The sequence below is a fragment of the Miscanthus floridulus genome, chromosome 2 (genome assembly GCF_019320115.1).
Source record: "Miscanthus floridulus cultivar M001 chromosome 2, ASM1932011v1, whole genome shotgun sequence".
In the NCBI taxonomy this organism is placed as follows: Eukaryota; Viridiplantae; Streptophyta; class Magnoliopsida; order Poales; family Poaceae; genus Miscanthus; species Miscanthus floridulus.
The window spans coordinates 76546779-76561445 of NC_089581.1; the positions used below are offsets into that span (position 1 = coordinate 76546779).

The window sequence follows — 14667 nt, forward strand, 5'->3', positions numbered from 1 at the left end:
ATTAACAAGGTCAATCGCATAATTGAGCACCTTTGTCCAGACTTGGACAGATTCTGCCATGCAACTTCATAAGCTTATAACTGAAGATTTAGACCACCAAAAAGAGTGATTTTTAACAATTTGGAAATCTAATGAAAATCACTACACTTATTATATTATATTTAAGACATGATTCAAAGCTTAGTTGGGTCAAACAACATAATCATTCAGATCTATACAGAGAGCATGCAAAACCTGACAGGGAAATTATAAAATCTATAGCTCCTAAATTATCAGGCCTATGGTCATGAAAATTTAACACAAGCTATATTATGAAGTTACCTACAACTTTTGTATTCACCACAACCACATAAAATATTATTTACACCATGAAAATAATTGCACAAGCAAAACTACACCTACAGTCCAAACAACAGTGGTATAGAAAACTTCAAAGAAGCATAACTAGAGTTTTAGGCCTCTAACAAGCATGAATCACAACTTTTTGAAAAAGCTTATGAAGTTACCTACAATTTATTATTCTCATATTAAGATGATTCTATAGTTAAAAGGTTAATTAATCCAGTTAATGCATCTCTGTCCAAAACATGGACATAAACTGACATATCACTTTAAACAGATATAACTAGAGTTCTACATGTCCAATAATGTGGTTTATGACTTTTTAGAAAGCTTAGAAAATTCTAAACAACTTGTTATAAACACCTAAAGCTAATTATGCTCTTAACAGGCCACACATTACCAACAAGACAACCCTATCTGGGTTTGGGTAGAAACAACCACAGAAATTTAAGCAACAAAATCTAAAACTCTACTTAACCAAAATTATGCTATTTAGCTTTTTGGAATGTTAAGAAAAGTACTACAACTCATGTATTGTCATAAAATCCTGATTCTTAACTTAACTGAGCCAATTAATATAAACATGCAGTCCTATTCAGAATAGGAGCAAAGCAACACAAGGCATTTGTTATTTTTATAGCTATTAAACTATCAAACATAAAATTCCCAAAAATTTTACCACAGCATACACATAGAATCAGTAGACTACCATAAACATTTCACATTTATTTGAGCACACCAACTGCATTTATGAAAAAGACAAGACACAACTAGTATTAAAAACCTAACTACATAAATTGATTTTTACAGCACAAACTTTAAACTAAACCATATCATATTATATATCTACTGCATAGATAATTTTACAAGGATTCCAAAAAGTCCTCATTTGCTATTTTAGGATTTTTTCTACGATTTACAATGATTTTTCGAAGTTCCTCCGATTTCCTACAAAAGAGAAAAAGGAAAAAGGAAAAGAAAAGGCCACTTTCGCATCGGGAACCCTAGAGTTTTTGCTAATCAACCTGCAGTACAAGAGCCACTATTCATATGAGTCACGAGATCTACATTTAGAACTCTCCAAAAGTTTCTATTTACGCGTGAGATCCTTCTCTCTTTCTTCTTCACGGAGTCACAGCAGAGCACGACAGAGGAGGCCGTCGGGCCGGCCGGTGGCCGATTCGGCCGGCTGGGGAGGGGCGTCGGTGGCCATAGAGGGGCGACGTGGCCTACACAGCAGCCAGACATGGCCACGCCTAGCCCTGGTTTTGGCCACAACAGCTTGTGGCTGTCTGGCCACGGCAGCCAAGGGAGGCGGCCAGAGTCGTTCCAGTGATAGCGGCTTTGGCAAATGCTGGCTTGGACGTGGGTGCGCGCGAGGGAGAGGAGAGGGTCACTGAGCTTCTGGTGGACGCTGGGGGAAACACTGCTCGATGGCCATGGCTACGTGGAGCTCGGTTGCGGCTGGCCATGGCGATGCGGCTACGCGGCAGTAGGACGAGCTCGGCGCTGGGAGAGCGAGGGAGGCCAGAGGAAGCGAGCGTGAGTGAGGATGGAGCGTGGAGAAGCTCAGGCGCTCGGCCTAGAGGAGCAGGGGCATGACAGGGAGGCAGGCCATGTGGTAGTGGCCGCGCGGCAATGGTGGGAATGCGCCCACGCGCATGGACGACGCGTCAGCCTTTCACCGAACACGTGGCGTGCGTCGTTGTGCCCGAGTTGGAGTCCGTTTTTGGGCTGGCTCTGCTCCAAAATGGGCTATGGGCCTTTAAGCAAAGTTGTTCCTCTTCTGATGCTCTACAAACTTGATTAAGGGGTCACAACCATTAGTGTAACACCTCTGTGTTACGAGCTCGTTTAGCACTAAGATTTAGGCCTAAGAAAAATTTTCAAAATGATTTTTCTTGGATTTTAAATTTTAAAACCAGTTTCTTGCGTCCACGGTAAAATTCTATAATTATATTTAAAAGCGCTATTGTGGCGATTTGAGTTGCACAAATAATAACACAATACCCTAATATTTTGTTCTATGGCTTAGTATGGAGTATGAGCTATCGCATGAAATGTTTAGTGATGGAAGTTGATAGAATTAGATTTTTTTAGAGTACCGACAACGTATAGCTGTTCACATCCGCGTCGCACGCGCAGGCAGGCAGCCAGCAGAGCCACGCGATGTCCATGCGTTCAGCTGCTGCATGATCTCTCACGTCCTTGCCTCACTGTTGTTTTGGACGCTTGTACGGTGGTGTGTTTCCCCTACTGTGAATAAATCCATCAATCCGAATTATTAACGTCGCGCCGCGTTGGCGGACCACGTCGACGTGTATGCGGGCTCGCTAGATATCACTGATGAAGCAGTACTGCAGTCTACCTCCATTGTCTTGTCGTGTTATTGTCTTCGTTGCAACACCGTTGCTTGCCTTCGTTCCTATTAAATTATCAGCATCAGCAGGCAATTGACGTGTCGTCCGCCGTACAAAAGCGTAGTGGCTCACGTGAAGCTTTCAGTGCATGCATGCAGTGCTTACCACTCCTCTGGCTTAGTGGTACGGTCATCCAGCGTTTAGCTACTGCAATGCCTAGTCTCTATTCGGGCACATGATCGAGTTGAGCCGCGTTCTGTGGCCGGTGGTGAACCACACGGCTCCTCGCGCTTGCTCTGTACTGTCTCTGTTCGCTCTTGTCCTTCCAGCCATGGCCGCACGTGCTGCTGCCCCTTCCCTCTGCTTCTTGAGGACGCTGAGCTGCTGCTCCCGCTCTGCTCTCTCTCTCTCATGATTATCGATTCGCTTTGCTTTTCTTTCCTCTATTTGCCTTGTGCTGGACCGCCTTCCTAGCCTGGTCGCGCACGCCATGCTCCGGCCGCCCGCGCTCATCCGTGTCGCAGTGTCGCTCCTCCCTTCCTACAACAGGCATATTTTTCCTTGATCGCCTGGCCTGCACGGCGCCTGCACCCTGGCATCCGTGGCCCTTGCCCGGCACTCCTGTAGTCATCGCAGATCGGCCTGCTTCGGCTGGGCCACGCCGCTTGGCTGCTTGGGTCATAGCCGGCCTTGGGCCGCTACCATGTGGGCGTTGGTGGGCTGCTGGTCTGTCGCCTGTCGGCCTGGTGCCTTCTGGGCCGTGCGCCCACGTTTGGCTTGCTGGGCCGCTCGCGCGCCGTGCCCCGCTAGGCTGAATTGGCGGCCGCTGGCCTTTAGTTTTCTAAGCACTTGTTAAATTAGTTTTGGAAATAAACTTATAAAATCAATATAAAATTATGTAGGTGTCCAAAAAATTGTGAAACCAGTTTTTATTGAGTTTCTAAAATCATGATCTATCTAATAGTGTATTTTATTCACATAGTTTGATAATATTCTTGTAAGGTATATAATTAATTTAAGGTACTTAATATTGTAAAATATAAATTTATAGGAATTTCTATGATAAATTGATTAATATTATTGAATCTAAAATTTATACAGTAGGCTACTAGCAATATTAGGTACTCACTATAATTTTTGTAGATCTAGAATAATTAGGTTGCTAAATAGATAATGATGCCCTATTCCAAATAAAGATTAAATCGATAGAATAAAATAAAGAAACACCTTGGGTTTTGTATAACTAAAACATTGGTTGGGAAGTAACGCCTTATTCGACAACATGAATACGTAGACCAGCATTAGAGCTATCTCGTTAGCTTGTGAGGTGTGATCAGATTTCTAAGTGTTTCGGATGTCATTGGTTATTTACATCTATGCATTTGCATCAATGCATATCATATAGGTACGATGATAGATCAACGGATCAATTGAAGGATGATTAGGATTCCGAAGATGGTATAATTGTATTCTCTCCAGGAGATGATGCAATGGACTTTCTATTCAGTTGATGGTGGATGATCTGAAGATGCAGATACTAACTTTTTAATATATATCTTACTCAGGCAAGCCCCGGTGCATAACCCCTACTTTTTTGCAGTTTAAATTATATTTGTTCATTAAGTTTTAAGGAGTTGAATGAAACCCACTTGCATATATATATATATATGAGTCTTATTAGTATGACAGGATCGTGTAGATTGCTATGCTACAGGACTCCGGTAGAAGTCGAGTGATTGCCTATCACTCGCGAGAGATAGAAAATATATTACTGTATTATTATCCCTTGGAAAATATAAATGGTGGAACAAAAAAAATAGTGACCGGGCAGGGATATGATTTGGATATTGGTGGGTTGTAAGAGGTTGTGTCGCCGTGGACGTAGGGTATGGCTTGGTTACACTGCTTTCCCAGTCTGTGTCGTTAAGGACCGGCCGTTGTATAAGACGCTAGGCAAGTCACAGATTTATTATCCCGAACACATACTTGTATATGGGTGCTTGGAAGACTTGTTGCTCTCTTGTCGTGGATCTGGCTCTTTTCAAACCGACTGTTAGGGTGGTTTTTGGGTTAGGAGGTCCTTGCACCGCACTAAGTTTGGGACTAAGGAGCGAGGGCTTGGAGTCCTAGTTTAGACGGGGACCTACACCCAGTCCAGGAGGATGATGGGTTGGTCCTGCTTATGCCCGTGGTACAAGCAGGGCGTGTGTTTTTAGAGTACCCAGCTGGGGACATTGGTTCGCGAATCGCCGCCGAGTCGGTACAACTTGTCTTACCTCTAGCACCGTAGTAAGAACTAAAAGATGAAAGATGGAAGATGGAAAAATGAAATCTGATTGCTTACCACCTGATTAAAAGTAGCACATGTGCTTACATAGAATGGTTAGTTAATGAACCAATGCGGCTATTAATAAAAATCGAATATAAGGACATACTTTTAGTAATGCTCCAGCAGATGTAATAAATCCACAAGCCAGATAGCCTTGCATATCCTTGAAGTCTTTTTTTCCTCCTGTTGGGTAAGTCTTGCTAAGTATAATTGAGTACTTAGGGTTTTATTCCCCCTGTTGCAGGTGACAGGTGGATGCTAGAGCTGACTCTTGTGTGTGGATTTATCATGGTGGGCTCAGAGAGGATTTTCTTTACGCTGCGATCATAGTTTTTACTTATAACTCTCACCAAATGTTTTTTATGAATGAAAGCTTTATAATCTGTTGTCATAGCTTATATATCAATGCTTCATCATGCCATGAATATCTATTTATTTCCGCTGTAATTCTGATCACATGTTTATATTCCGCTATTACATTAAATTATTTATAACTCTGATAATATGATTACATTCCGCTGTTATAATAATAAATATTATACTCTGATGTTGTATTAAAAGTGATGTAAGAAATGATTAAGAATGATGTAAGCTTTATTCTCTCATTTGTGATCCTTATGGAAAAATGTGGATTTTCGGGTTCTCCCTTGCGGTGTGCCCGATAGAACCGAGTAATTTAGTGTTCCCCTTTGAGTGCTTAGTGTCTAATGAAAGATGAGCACTCCTAGGAAGCATTAGATTAGGCGGTTCTGCCACGATTAGGTCTTTGAAACAGCGGTTAATTAGCTTCCAATTAGCAAGTGTCAACGTGTTGACGCTGATTAATCAAATCCAAAATTGAGGACCAAAACGGAGTCAAACTTAGTCCAACTTTTTATATGCTCTTCTCCACCATATATACTCCAACTTTTATTTTGGTACCAAATCAAGTTATTTAACAAAATTTGAAGAACGCGGAATGCCAACATGTCAATCTCAATTAAGTGACAAAGTAACTTTTGTTGTTTTTGGAAAGTATTTTTGAAGATCCAAATGAACTCCAAATTTGATGAGACTTGATTTGTTGTTTCCACCATGAAAGGTACTTCAACTTATCTTAAGGAATCCAATTGAGCTACCACATGAATTTGAAAGATAAAAATTCACAAACATTGTCAACTTGTCGTTGTCAATCGGGGACTTAGAATATTTTTCTTAGAGCTTAAGACAGCAGCTGATTCAATCTTCAAACCTCAGTTTGACTTAGTTCCAAGTGGATCTGGCTCTTGGTCCAAAAACAGAGTTTGTTCTACTCCACTCAAAATTCAACTTTTATTTAAGGTGTAACTCCATGCAAACACTCTAAGCCATAGTTCAAACCAAGTCAAAGTAGCATCACGGTAAAGCTTAAATCGGAGTTTTTGACCGATTGAGCCATTTTCTTGACCTTTGCTCAACATGAACCATTCATGACTTTTGTTGTAGAGTTCAATTAGAGTTGTTTGGGCAAGGTAGCAAGGTTTGTTCGACATCTCATATTCCCATTTACTTAATAAAGCAAGCCAAGAAAGATTGTAACTTATCATTTCATGTGACTTCTTGATTCCAAACTTTATGAAACTTTTCCACTGGTCAACATGGATGCATGTTGATGTAATGTACATGAAATAAACATGTTTAACATTACTCTTGCATAATCTTAACAAGGGTACCCATATAAGTAAAGGTATGTTGTCCAAGTTTAAGTTGGAGCTCACTCTTGTAAATTTGATCTTGACACCTTCATCATCATTTAAAATGTCATGTTTGAGCTCAAACCCATTGCTTAACTGGTGACAAACACATGGGCTGTTACAGGCTCCGCCTCGTCTGACCTCTTGAAAGCTCTAGTTTGGTTTTGGTGAATTGATGAAACCATAAGTGCTAACCTAGTTTATCAAGTGATCATGAGATAGGTAGCACATTCCAAGTGGTGAAGCAAATGAAGATCATGACATGATGATGGCGATGCCATGGTGATGATCAAGTGCTTGGACTTGAAAAGAAGAAAGAGAAAAACAAAAGGCTCAAGGTAAAGGTATAAATGGCAGGAGCCATTTTATTTTGGTGATCAAGACACTTAGTGAGTGTGATCACATTTATGATCGATAGTCATACTATTAAGAGGGGTGAAACTCGTATCGAAATACGGTTATCAAAGTGGCACTAGATGCTCTAACTCATTGCATATGCACTTAGGATCTAGTGGAGTGTTAACACCCTTGAAAATGTTTGTGAAAATATGCTAACACATGTGCACAAGGTGATACACTTGGTGGTTGGCACATTTGAGCAAGGGTTAGGAACTTCACCAGCGGAGTGTCCGCCTGTAGAGTGCGGACAGTCCGACGGTGCCACTGGCACCCTATACAGAAAAGACGAAGGTCACAGTAAGTGACCGGACGCTGGTCTCGAAAGGACCGGTGCGTTCGGTCAGTAGAAGCAGTGAAGACACTGGCGTCAGTCTGTGACTGGACGCTGGGTCACCTAGTGACCAGACGCTGGAGGGATACGTTCGGTCCCGTTGATGTGGTAGTACACAGAGGAGACGCCGAGTGACCGGACGTTGGGTGAGTCCGGTTGAGCATGTCCGGATGCGTCCGGTCGTGATTTCTTGTTTCTAGATGCTTAATGGAAAGGACCAGATGCTAAGGTCCAGCGTCCGGTCACTTCACAGCAGCACGTCCAGTCATCACTTGACCATTGAGATCGGACGAACAACATTTGAAGCTGATGACACATGGCATGCATCGCACGACCAGACGCTGGGGTCCTACGTTCGGTCGATATGACCAGAGCGTCCGATCACCCCGTGTTGTGCCCAGTGAAGGGGTATAACGGCTCTATTTTATGGGGGCTTCTATTTAAGTCCCATGGCCGGCTCAAGCACACTCCCTTGGCTATTTTACATTGACATAGCAACCTTGTGAGCTTAGCCAAAGCCCTTCCACTCATCTCCATCATTGATTCATCATCTTGTGAGATTGGGAGAGAATCCAATTGCATTGCTTGAGTGTTTGCATCTAGAGGCACTTGGTGTTCATGTTTTGCTGCGGGGTTCGCTTGTTACTCTTGGTGGTTGCCGCCACCTAGACAGCTTAGAACAGCGAGGATCGTCGAGCAGAGATTGGTGATTGTCTCCGGCTCCGATCGTGGTGATTGTGAGGGGTTCTTGACCTTTCCCTGGTGGAGAGTCAAAAGGTACTTTAGTGGATTGCTCGTGGCTTGTGTGATCCTCATTTTGTGTTGGTTGTGCAGCACCCTATTGAGGGTTTGGCGTGTGATGCCAATTAGCGCGTGAACCTCCAAGTGAGTGAATCGCCACAACGAGGACTAGCTTGCCGACAAGCAAGTGGACCTTGGTAAAAAATCATTGTGTCATCATTTGATTCCGAGGTGATTGGTCTTCATTGTTATTCATTCTTGTGATTGATTGGCTCCTTCCTCGACACGGCGGTATAACTATCTTGCTCTCTCTCTTTATATTACTGCAAACTAGTTATCAAGCTCTTTAGTGTACCTAATTGTGAGAGCTTGTTACTTTGGTTAGTTTAGCTCTTTAGTTAGTCTTTGAGAGCACACTAACTTAGTGTAGTGCTATAGCTATTGTATGGTTAGAGACAATAGAAACTAAAATTGTGGTAGGTGCCTTGCATTTTAGTAGGCTAACGCAATACTTGCTTCGTCTCATAATTGTCTAACCGGTTTGTTAAGTGTTGTTATATAAATTTTTATTAGGCTATTCACTCTCCCTTCTCTAGCCATTAGGACCTTTCACCTCTATGTCGGGGGCTCCGCCTCGCCCAACCTCTAGGCCGGGGGCACCGCCTCGCCCGTCTCCCTTTCTCTGACCGAGGATACACCGGACCTCTGCTCGCTGCTCTTTCCCGACCGACCCGGTCGGGGCCAACTGGGAGCAACTGACAGGGGACGCCCGCTCGGTGTGGGCCTAGATAAAATAAGGTGCTCAAGTCAACCGTAATACCAAGGACCGTACCTTGCCATACCCTGTGCAACTGTAGGCCGATGCTACAACCTTCCAGACGTGTCAGAGCATAAACAGTATTGTGGACGACGTAGTTTGCCGTACTAGACGAACATAGTAGAGCCTGTCAGACGCGTCTGGGCATAAACAGTATTATGGGCACTGGCAGCCATCTCGTACCCGACAACGTGGGCAACAAGACTAGGTAGCATATGTACGCGCTCTTTTTCTCTCTGACTTGTAAGGCCATCTCCTTCACCTATAAAAGAGGGTGCGCTCTCTCCTAACAGGGAGACGCTAGACGACTCGAGGACTCGACGACAGTCCGATCGGGCCTCTAACACCCCCTTCTCATTCCTTACTCGTTTATAACCCCACAACAAACTTCAAGCACTTTGGCTCAAGAATAAAGTCACCGACTGACTGAAATTGGACATAGGGCACGTTGCCTGAACCAGTATAAATCATATGTCATTGAGTGTTAGGCCACATCCGATCACATCGCACGACAAAACTACCAATATTTACTTGTTGGTCAAATTTCGCACCGACAGAATGCATGTTTCTTTTTTCGATGCTTTTACTATGACTGCTCCTCTCTCTACAGCTGCCAGACATGGCACCGAGCTTGGCGTCAAGATCTATGGCGCCGAGCCAGCACCACATCCATGCTACATAAGCAGCCACGTCAACGCCAGGTAAAAAATAATTATGGATCTCGACGCCAATGACTATAGCGCCGAGACGTGTAACTTCGACACCAATTGCTACGGCGTCGAGCTCAGGGTCCAGAAAATAAAAAGAAACCCCTAGGGGTCTAAATGTAAATATCTTTCGAAAAAAGAGCTAAAAACATAAAAAATTCAGCCGGGGCAAAAGCCAAAGGCGGCGTGGCGAGACAAGGCACGCAGCCTTTTCTCTTCTTTCCCGTGTCCTAGTCCCAGTCCCACAAAGCAGATCGACTCACAGTTCATTCAGTACCTGCAAATGGCACACCACGCTGGGATCTGTGTTGTGTCTTCAGTCTTCACTATGGTAGGAGGATTTTGAGCAAGAATCTTCACACAGCACTAGCACTATTGTACCATGAAACAGGCAAGCAGCAGCTCATAGTATTAGGGAGTGCGGTGCGGGGCAAAAATAGCAGAAACATCTGTTAGCATGTTCAGCGATGCACACGTTTGAATCTTCATTTTAAAAAAAGTTTAAAACATAAACTCCGCAGAATACGTCCAAAGCTCAGTCTCGACAGCTCAGTTCTCCTTGCATTCTACTGTGTATATTATCAACAATTCTAAACAATGAGGAATCTGTCTCTTTTCTCATAGGAAAGATCCACAGCATGGTGAAAACAGCTCATTAGTTCAACCGCCATGGCAACAGGAAGCAGAAATTCCACTCTGCAAACAGAATTATCTATTCAACTAAACTAATTAATCTGCTGATAATAAATCAATAACCCAACATTCACATATACAGTATATATTGTTCGAAATCGATCCAATTAAGTGTGGGAGAGAATTGGAGACTCCTACACTAATTAAACAAATATACAAATCAATGAGAACTGAGATCTCTCAGAATTATTTGATTAAATTTCAGCAGTGACAACACCTTTGCTAAGCTAGTACTGAAAATACCACCACAGTTTTGCAAAATTCGGTTTATAGAGTTGGAGAGTACTCAAATCACTAGTGTCCCCTTGCCTCATGCCTTTTGAATTGTCAAGAAAAAAGGGAAAAAGTAAAAGGTAACTTGTCCTTGCTGCTGTTGCCGTCCATATCTAGCAGAGCATCACATGTGCAACCCTGACAAAAGATGGTGAAAGCAAATGTGATTTCTTATGACACAAATGAAAGTTAAGATGAAATGGCCTTTCTGCAACAGCATGAGCGTGACTGGATCTGATAAAGGCCCTGTTTGCCAGTATTATCTCTTTTTACTAACTGAATTGTCTATGTGTAGGAGTGGGAGCAGTAAATCAGTAGTAGTAATTCCAAGAAGGCTAGCAACATGACAATATGTGCAGTTTTGAATCTAAGCACTGAGCACGAGCAGTGCAAGAGCTTGATAAAGACGATAGCAACAAGACAAGATGTCAAAATTTTGAATCTGAACAATGCAAGAACTTGGTAGGGACAGTGGGGCACTCACCTGAGATGATGTTGAACTGTTGAAGTGAGTCCGGCGGCTGTCTTTGGCGAGTCCGGTCGGTCCAGCGACACCGGTCCAAGCGGCCAGGATGTTTACCCCCGGGCCGATCATGTCCGGCTTCAACATCTCTGGCACGACGGTGTTGGGGCCGCGGGAGCTGAACGCCACCACGACTGGAGACGGCCGGACGCCAAGAACCGTGCCGCCGAAGCTCAGCATTGCCATGGGCCTGCCGCCATCGCGCGCCGCGTACTCCCGTATCTTATCACCCACCATCCGCCCCACCGCAACCGCGGGGAGCAGGTGGCTATCCGCCACGAGCTCCTCTCCGTTGGCCGCCGTGTTGGACAATATCATGCCGGCACCGCCTGCTGCCTTGACGACGACGCCCTTCTCCACGCGCGCGTTGACGCCACGATCGCAGAGAACTATTTTTCCGCGCACGGCGGCCGGGTCGAGCGTCCCAGAGAGGCAGAGCTTGCTGGTGTTGTCACACCCGCCGTCGTAGAGTCATGGGAGCATGGCGGGGTGTGGGGAGGGAGAAGGCCCTGCGTAGAGGGACACGCCGGCCAGGCGTGCGCCTGTGGGGAGCGTGACGTATGCCAGGAAATCTCGGTCGAGTGTCCTAGCGCTGACGGTGGCGACCCACGGAGCGGAGTTTGAGACGGTGGCGCCGGATGGGCCGGAGTTTCCGGCGGAGCAAGAGACGAACATGCTGGCCGCCGTGGCGCCAAAGGCGCCCACCGCTACGGTATCCCGGAAGTACGGCGCTGAGCCGCCGCCGAGAGACAGCAACAGCACGCCCACCCCATCAGCGACAGCGGCGTCAATGCCGGCTAGGATGTCGGAGCCGAGGCACCCCTCTGGCCAGCACACGTTGTACGCGGCCACGCGCACCCCGGGCGCCATCCCGCTCGCCGTCCCCGTGGCGTACCCGAGCAGGCTTGCGTTCGCCACCACCGTGCAAGCCGCTGTGTGCGTGTCGTGCCCGTCCCTGTCCTGGGCCGACCTGAACGTCCTCTTCCCCACGCCTATTGCGCCGCCGTTTGCGGCACGGAGGCCGCGCGCGCCCACCAGCTTCCTCCCACACAAGCTCAGCGGGAAATCCATGCCAGCCTCGCACACCCCCTTCCACCGCGCGGGCGGTGGCGGTAGGTTACCGCCCGCGAAGCTCGGCGACTCCGTCCATACGCCGGTGTCAAGAACCCCTATGACCACGTCGTGCGTGTCCGCCTCTAGATTGTCGATGGCGGGCTGGTAGGCCGGCATGAGAAGGCCCAAGAACTCTGGGGAGCGCGTGGTGTGGAGCTGGAACACCTCGTCCGGCATGACCTGGAGCACCTCGGGGCTGCCGCGGAGCAAGGGCAAATGGCCCGGTAGCAGCGCCGCCGTGAATCCGTGCGCGGAGGCGGAGTAGGAGTACAGCAAGTGGCAGGCCGGGTCGACGGACAGGGACTCGAGGTGCGCCGCGTGCCAGTGGGCCGGTGTCCGGTGCATGGTAGGCATGCGCGCCGGGTCCATGAACACGATGTACGTCGTCGTGTTGCCGCCGTCGCCATTGGCATGGGCAAGCAAGGGGCTTGCAAGGAGTGCAAGGGGGAAGGGGAGAGTAAGCTCCATTGGAGGAGTGGAGGGGAGTGAGATTGAGAGTGAGGTGGTCAGGTGATAGTGATAATGGCGGTTGGGTGGGAAAGCAGGTAGGGCCCTTGTGCAGTGCTTTAGAGAGGGTTTTGGGGCTTTGCAGTTGCAGTGGATGAAGCGAGATGGAGAATGTCTCTGGGTTTTTATAATAAAATAAAATAAAAATAGATTAGGAGAGACATGATGAGTGAGTAATGGAACATCATTTTAGGACTAAAATGAATTATGAAATTATTTGGCTAAAGATTGTTTCTAAAGTTCTACTGCTAAGTTTGGTACATCCAGCGCTGTTATCTTTATGAAGTATTTTTAGGAGCTTTGGAAGGTTTTTGGAGCTTTTTATTAGGATTGTGACTACTGATATAGGGGATCAAGCGTCATTTTAAAAAAAAGTTGGTGGTTTGAGTAGTATGTAATGCATCATAATTTCTACATTCATGGATTTGACCGATTATTATTTGGTTGAAGTATTTTTTAAAGCGGTAACAGTTTTGTGATAATTAGGTTCCTTTTATTCAATGACGGAACCAGAAATTTGTTTAAGCTGGGGCGAACTCTATGCACAAGCTACATGCTAATCAAAAGCACCAAACAGAACAATGCTTATGGAGGGCACCACACAACCATCAATCGTGCTTACCCAAAACCAGCGCTTTCTCTAGTAGGTGAATACAATTATTCAGACTTCAAATTCAGAAGTCATTTGACTTTTATTAGCACATCGGTTTATCATGTGCTAGCCGCTAGTGGCACATTAGGTGAGATTTTTAGAATTGCTATAAAAAACATTCATTTAAATAAAAAGATGCGTGTATTCATTCAGGTATGTACCTTGCGCTTCTTCTCCCTCACTCCATGACCGGCTCGCCGCTCGCCCGCAGGCCACAACCTTCTGTCAAATCGGCTCCAGCTGGCCGCTCTGCTCGCGCCACGCGGGACGGTTGTGGCCTCACGCGCCGGCTCGGACGCTCGGCTGCCCTCCTATATGGCGGCGGTGGTGGCTCCGCGGCCGGCGCCCTGGTGGCGGGCGGCAGCTTGCGTGCGCAACTGTTAGCCCTATGCCTCGATGCGGATTGGGGTCGGGAGTTGGCCGATTGGGGTTGGGGGATTACCGATCTGAGGAACTGCGCCTTCGATTGGGAAACTGTTGGGCTATCAGTGGGCTGCTGCTGGGCTGAACAAGGTAATAAAAAAAGATGGCCCAACCATCGTCATCTTCTTCTATCTCGTATCGCCGCTCGCTCCTCCATGTCGCGGCCGAAGAACCTCTCGGAGTCTCGGTCAGGAACTCAGCAGGCCGGACCTAAGGAAGAAGTGGGGCTCTTGGGGTCTACGGCGGCCACGCCAGTAGCTGGGGCGGCCGCCCGGCCACGTCCCTAGGGTAGCTCCGCCAGCGCTTTTATTTATGCTACAAACGAGTTTTTCATGTAATACCTGGTGGCTGGTTGATCAATCGTACCCTCTCCTCTGTAAAGAGGGTTTGGAGACTTATGAGAGGATTGATATGTAGAATGTCTTGGAGCTTTTCCCGATTTGTGGATCAACTGCACTCTAAAGTATTTGAACTACTTTTGTGATATATTGCGTCCAAATCACAGGGGAAGAGAGAGGGAAAGCTAGCAAAACTAACAATGTGTCTAACCTATAAATTGAGGTTTGGTATGAATTTTTGTACAACGCACTATGGTAAACACTATTTGCCGAGTGCAAAAACCTTTGCCGAGTGTTAAATTTAGGCCGAGCGCTGCACTCGGTAAAGACCTGCTTTGCCGAGCGCTGCACTCGGCAAAATATGGCACTCGGCAAAGAGGCCTTTGCCGAGTGCCTGGCACTCGGCA

The 14667-nt window shown here is 46.2% G+C and overlaps 1 protein-coding gene across 2 annotated transcripts; it reads right to left on the reverse strand.

Moving 5' to 3' along the window:
• Positions 1-10287: 10287 nt before the first annotated feature.
• On the reverse strand, positions 10288-14292 carry LOC136539149 (subtilisin-like protease SBT1.8). Of its 2 annotated transcripts, none has more exons than XR_010779552.1 (2): positions 13661-14292; positions 10288-10842 (listed from the first exon to the last, which is right to left on the reverse strand). XR_010779552.1 is itself a non-coding variant. In XM_066531091.1 (2 exons), the coding sequence occupies exon 1, from the start codon at positions 12806-12808 to the stop codon at positions 11699-11701; it is 1110 nt and encodes a 369-aa protein (XP_066387188.1). In that variant the 5' UTR covers positions 12809-14292; the 3' UTR covers positions 10288-10842; positions 11189-11698. The 2 variants fall into 2 exon arrangements, 1 of the variants encoding a protein (XP_066387188.1); XM_066531091.1 differs by having other exon boundaries at positions 11189-14292.
• Positions 14293-14667: the final 375 nt, after the last annotated feature.

Excerpts from the sequence above, each read along its gene's own strand:
- LOC136539149 (XM_066531091.1), bottom strand. The coding sequence starts at position 12,808 with ATGGAGCTTACTCTCCCCTTCCCCCTTGCACTCCTTGCAAGCCCCTTG.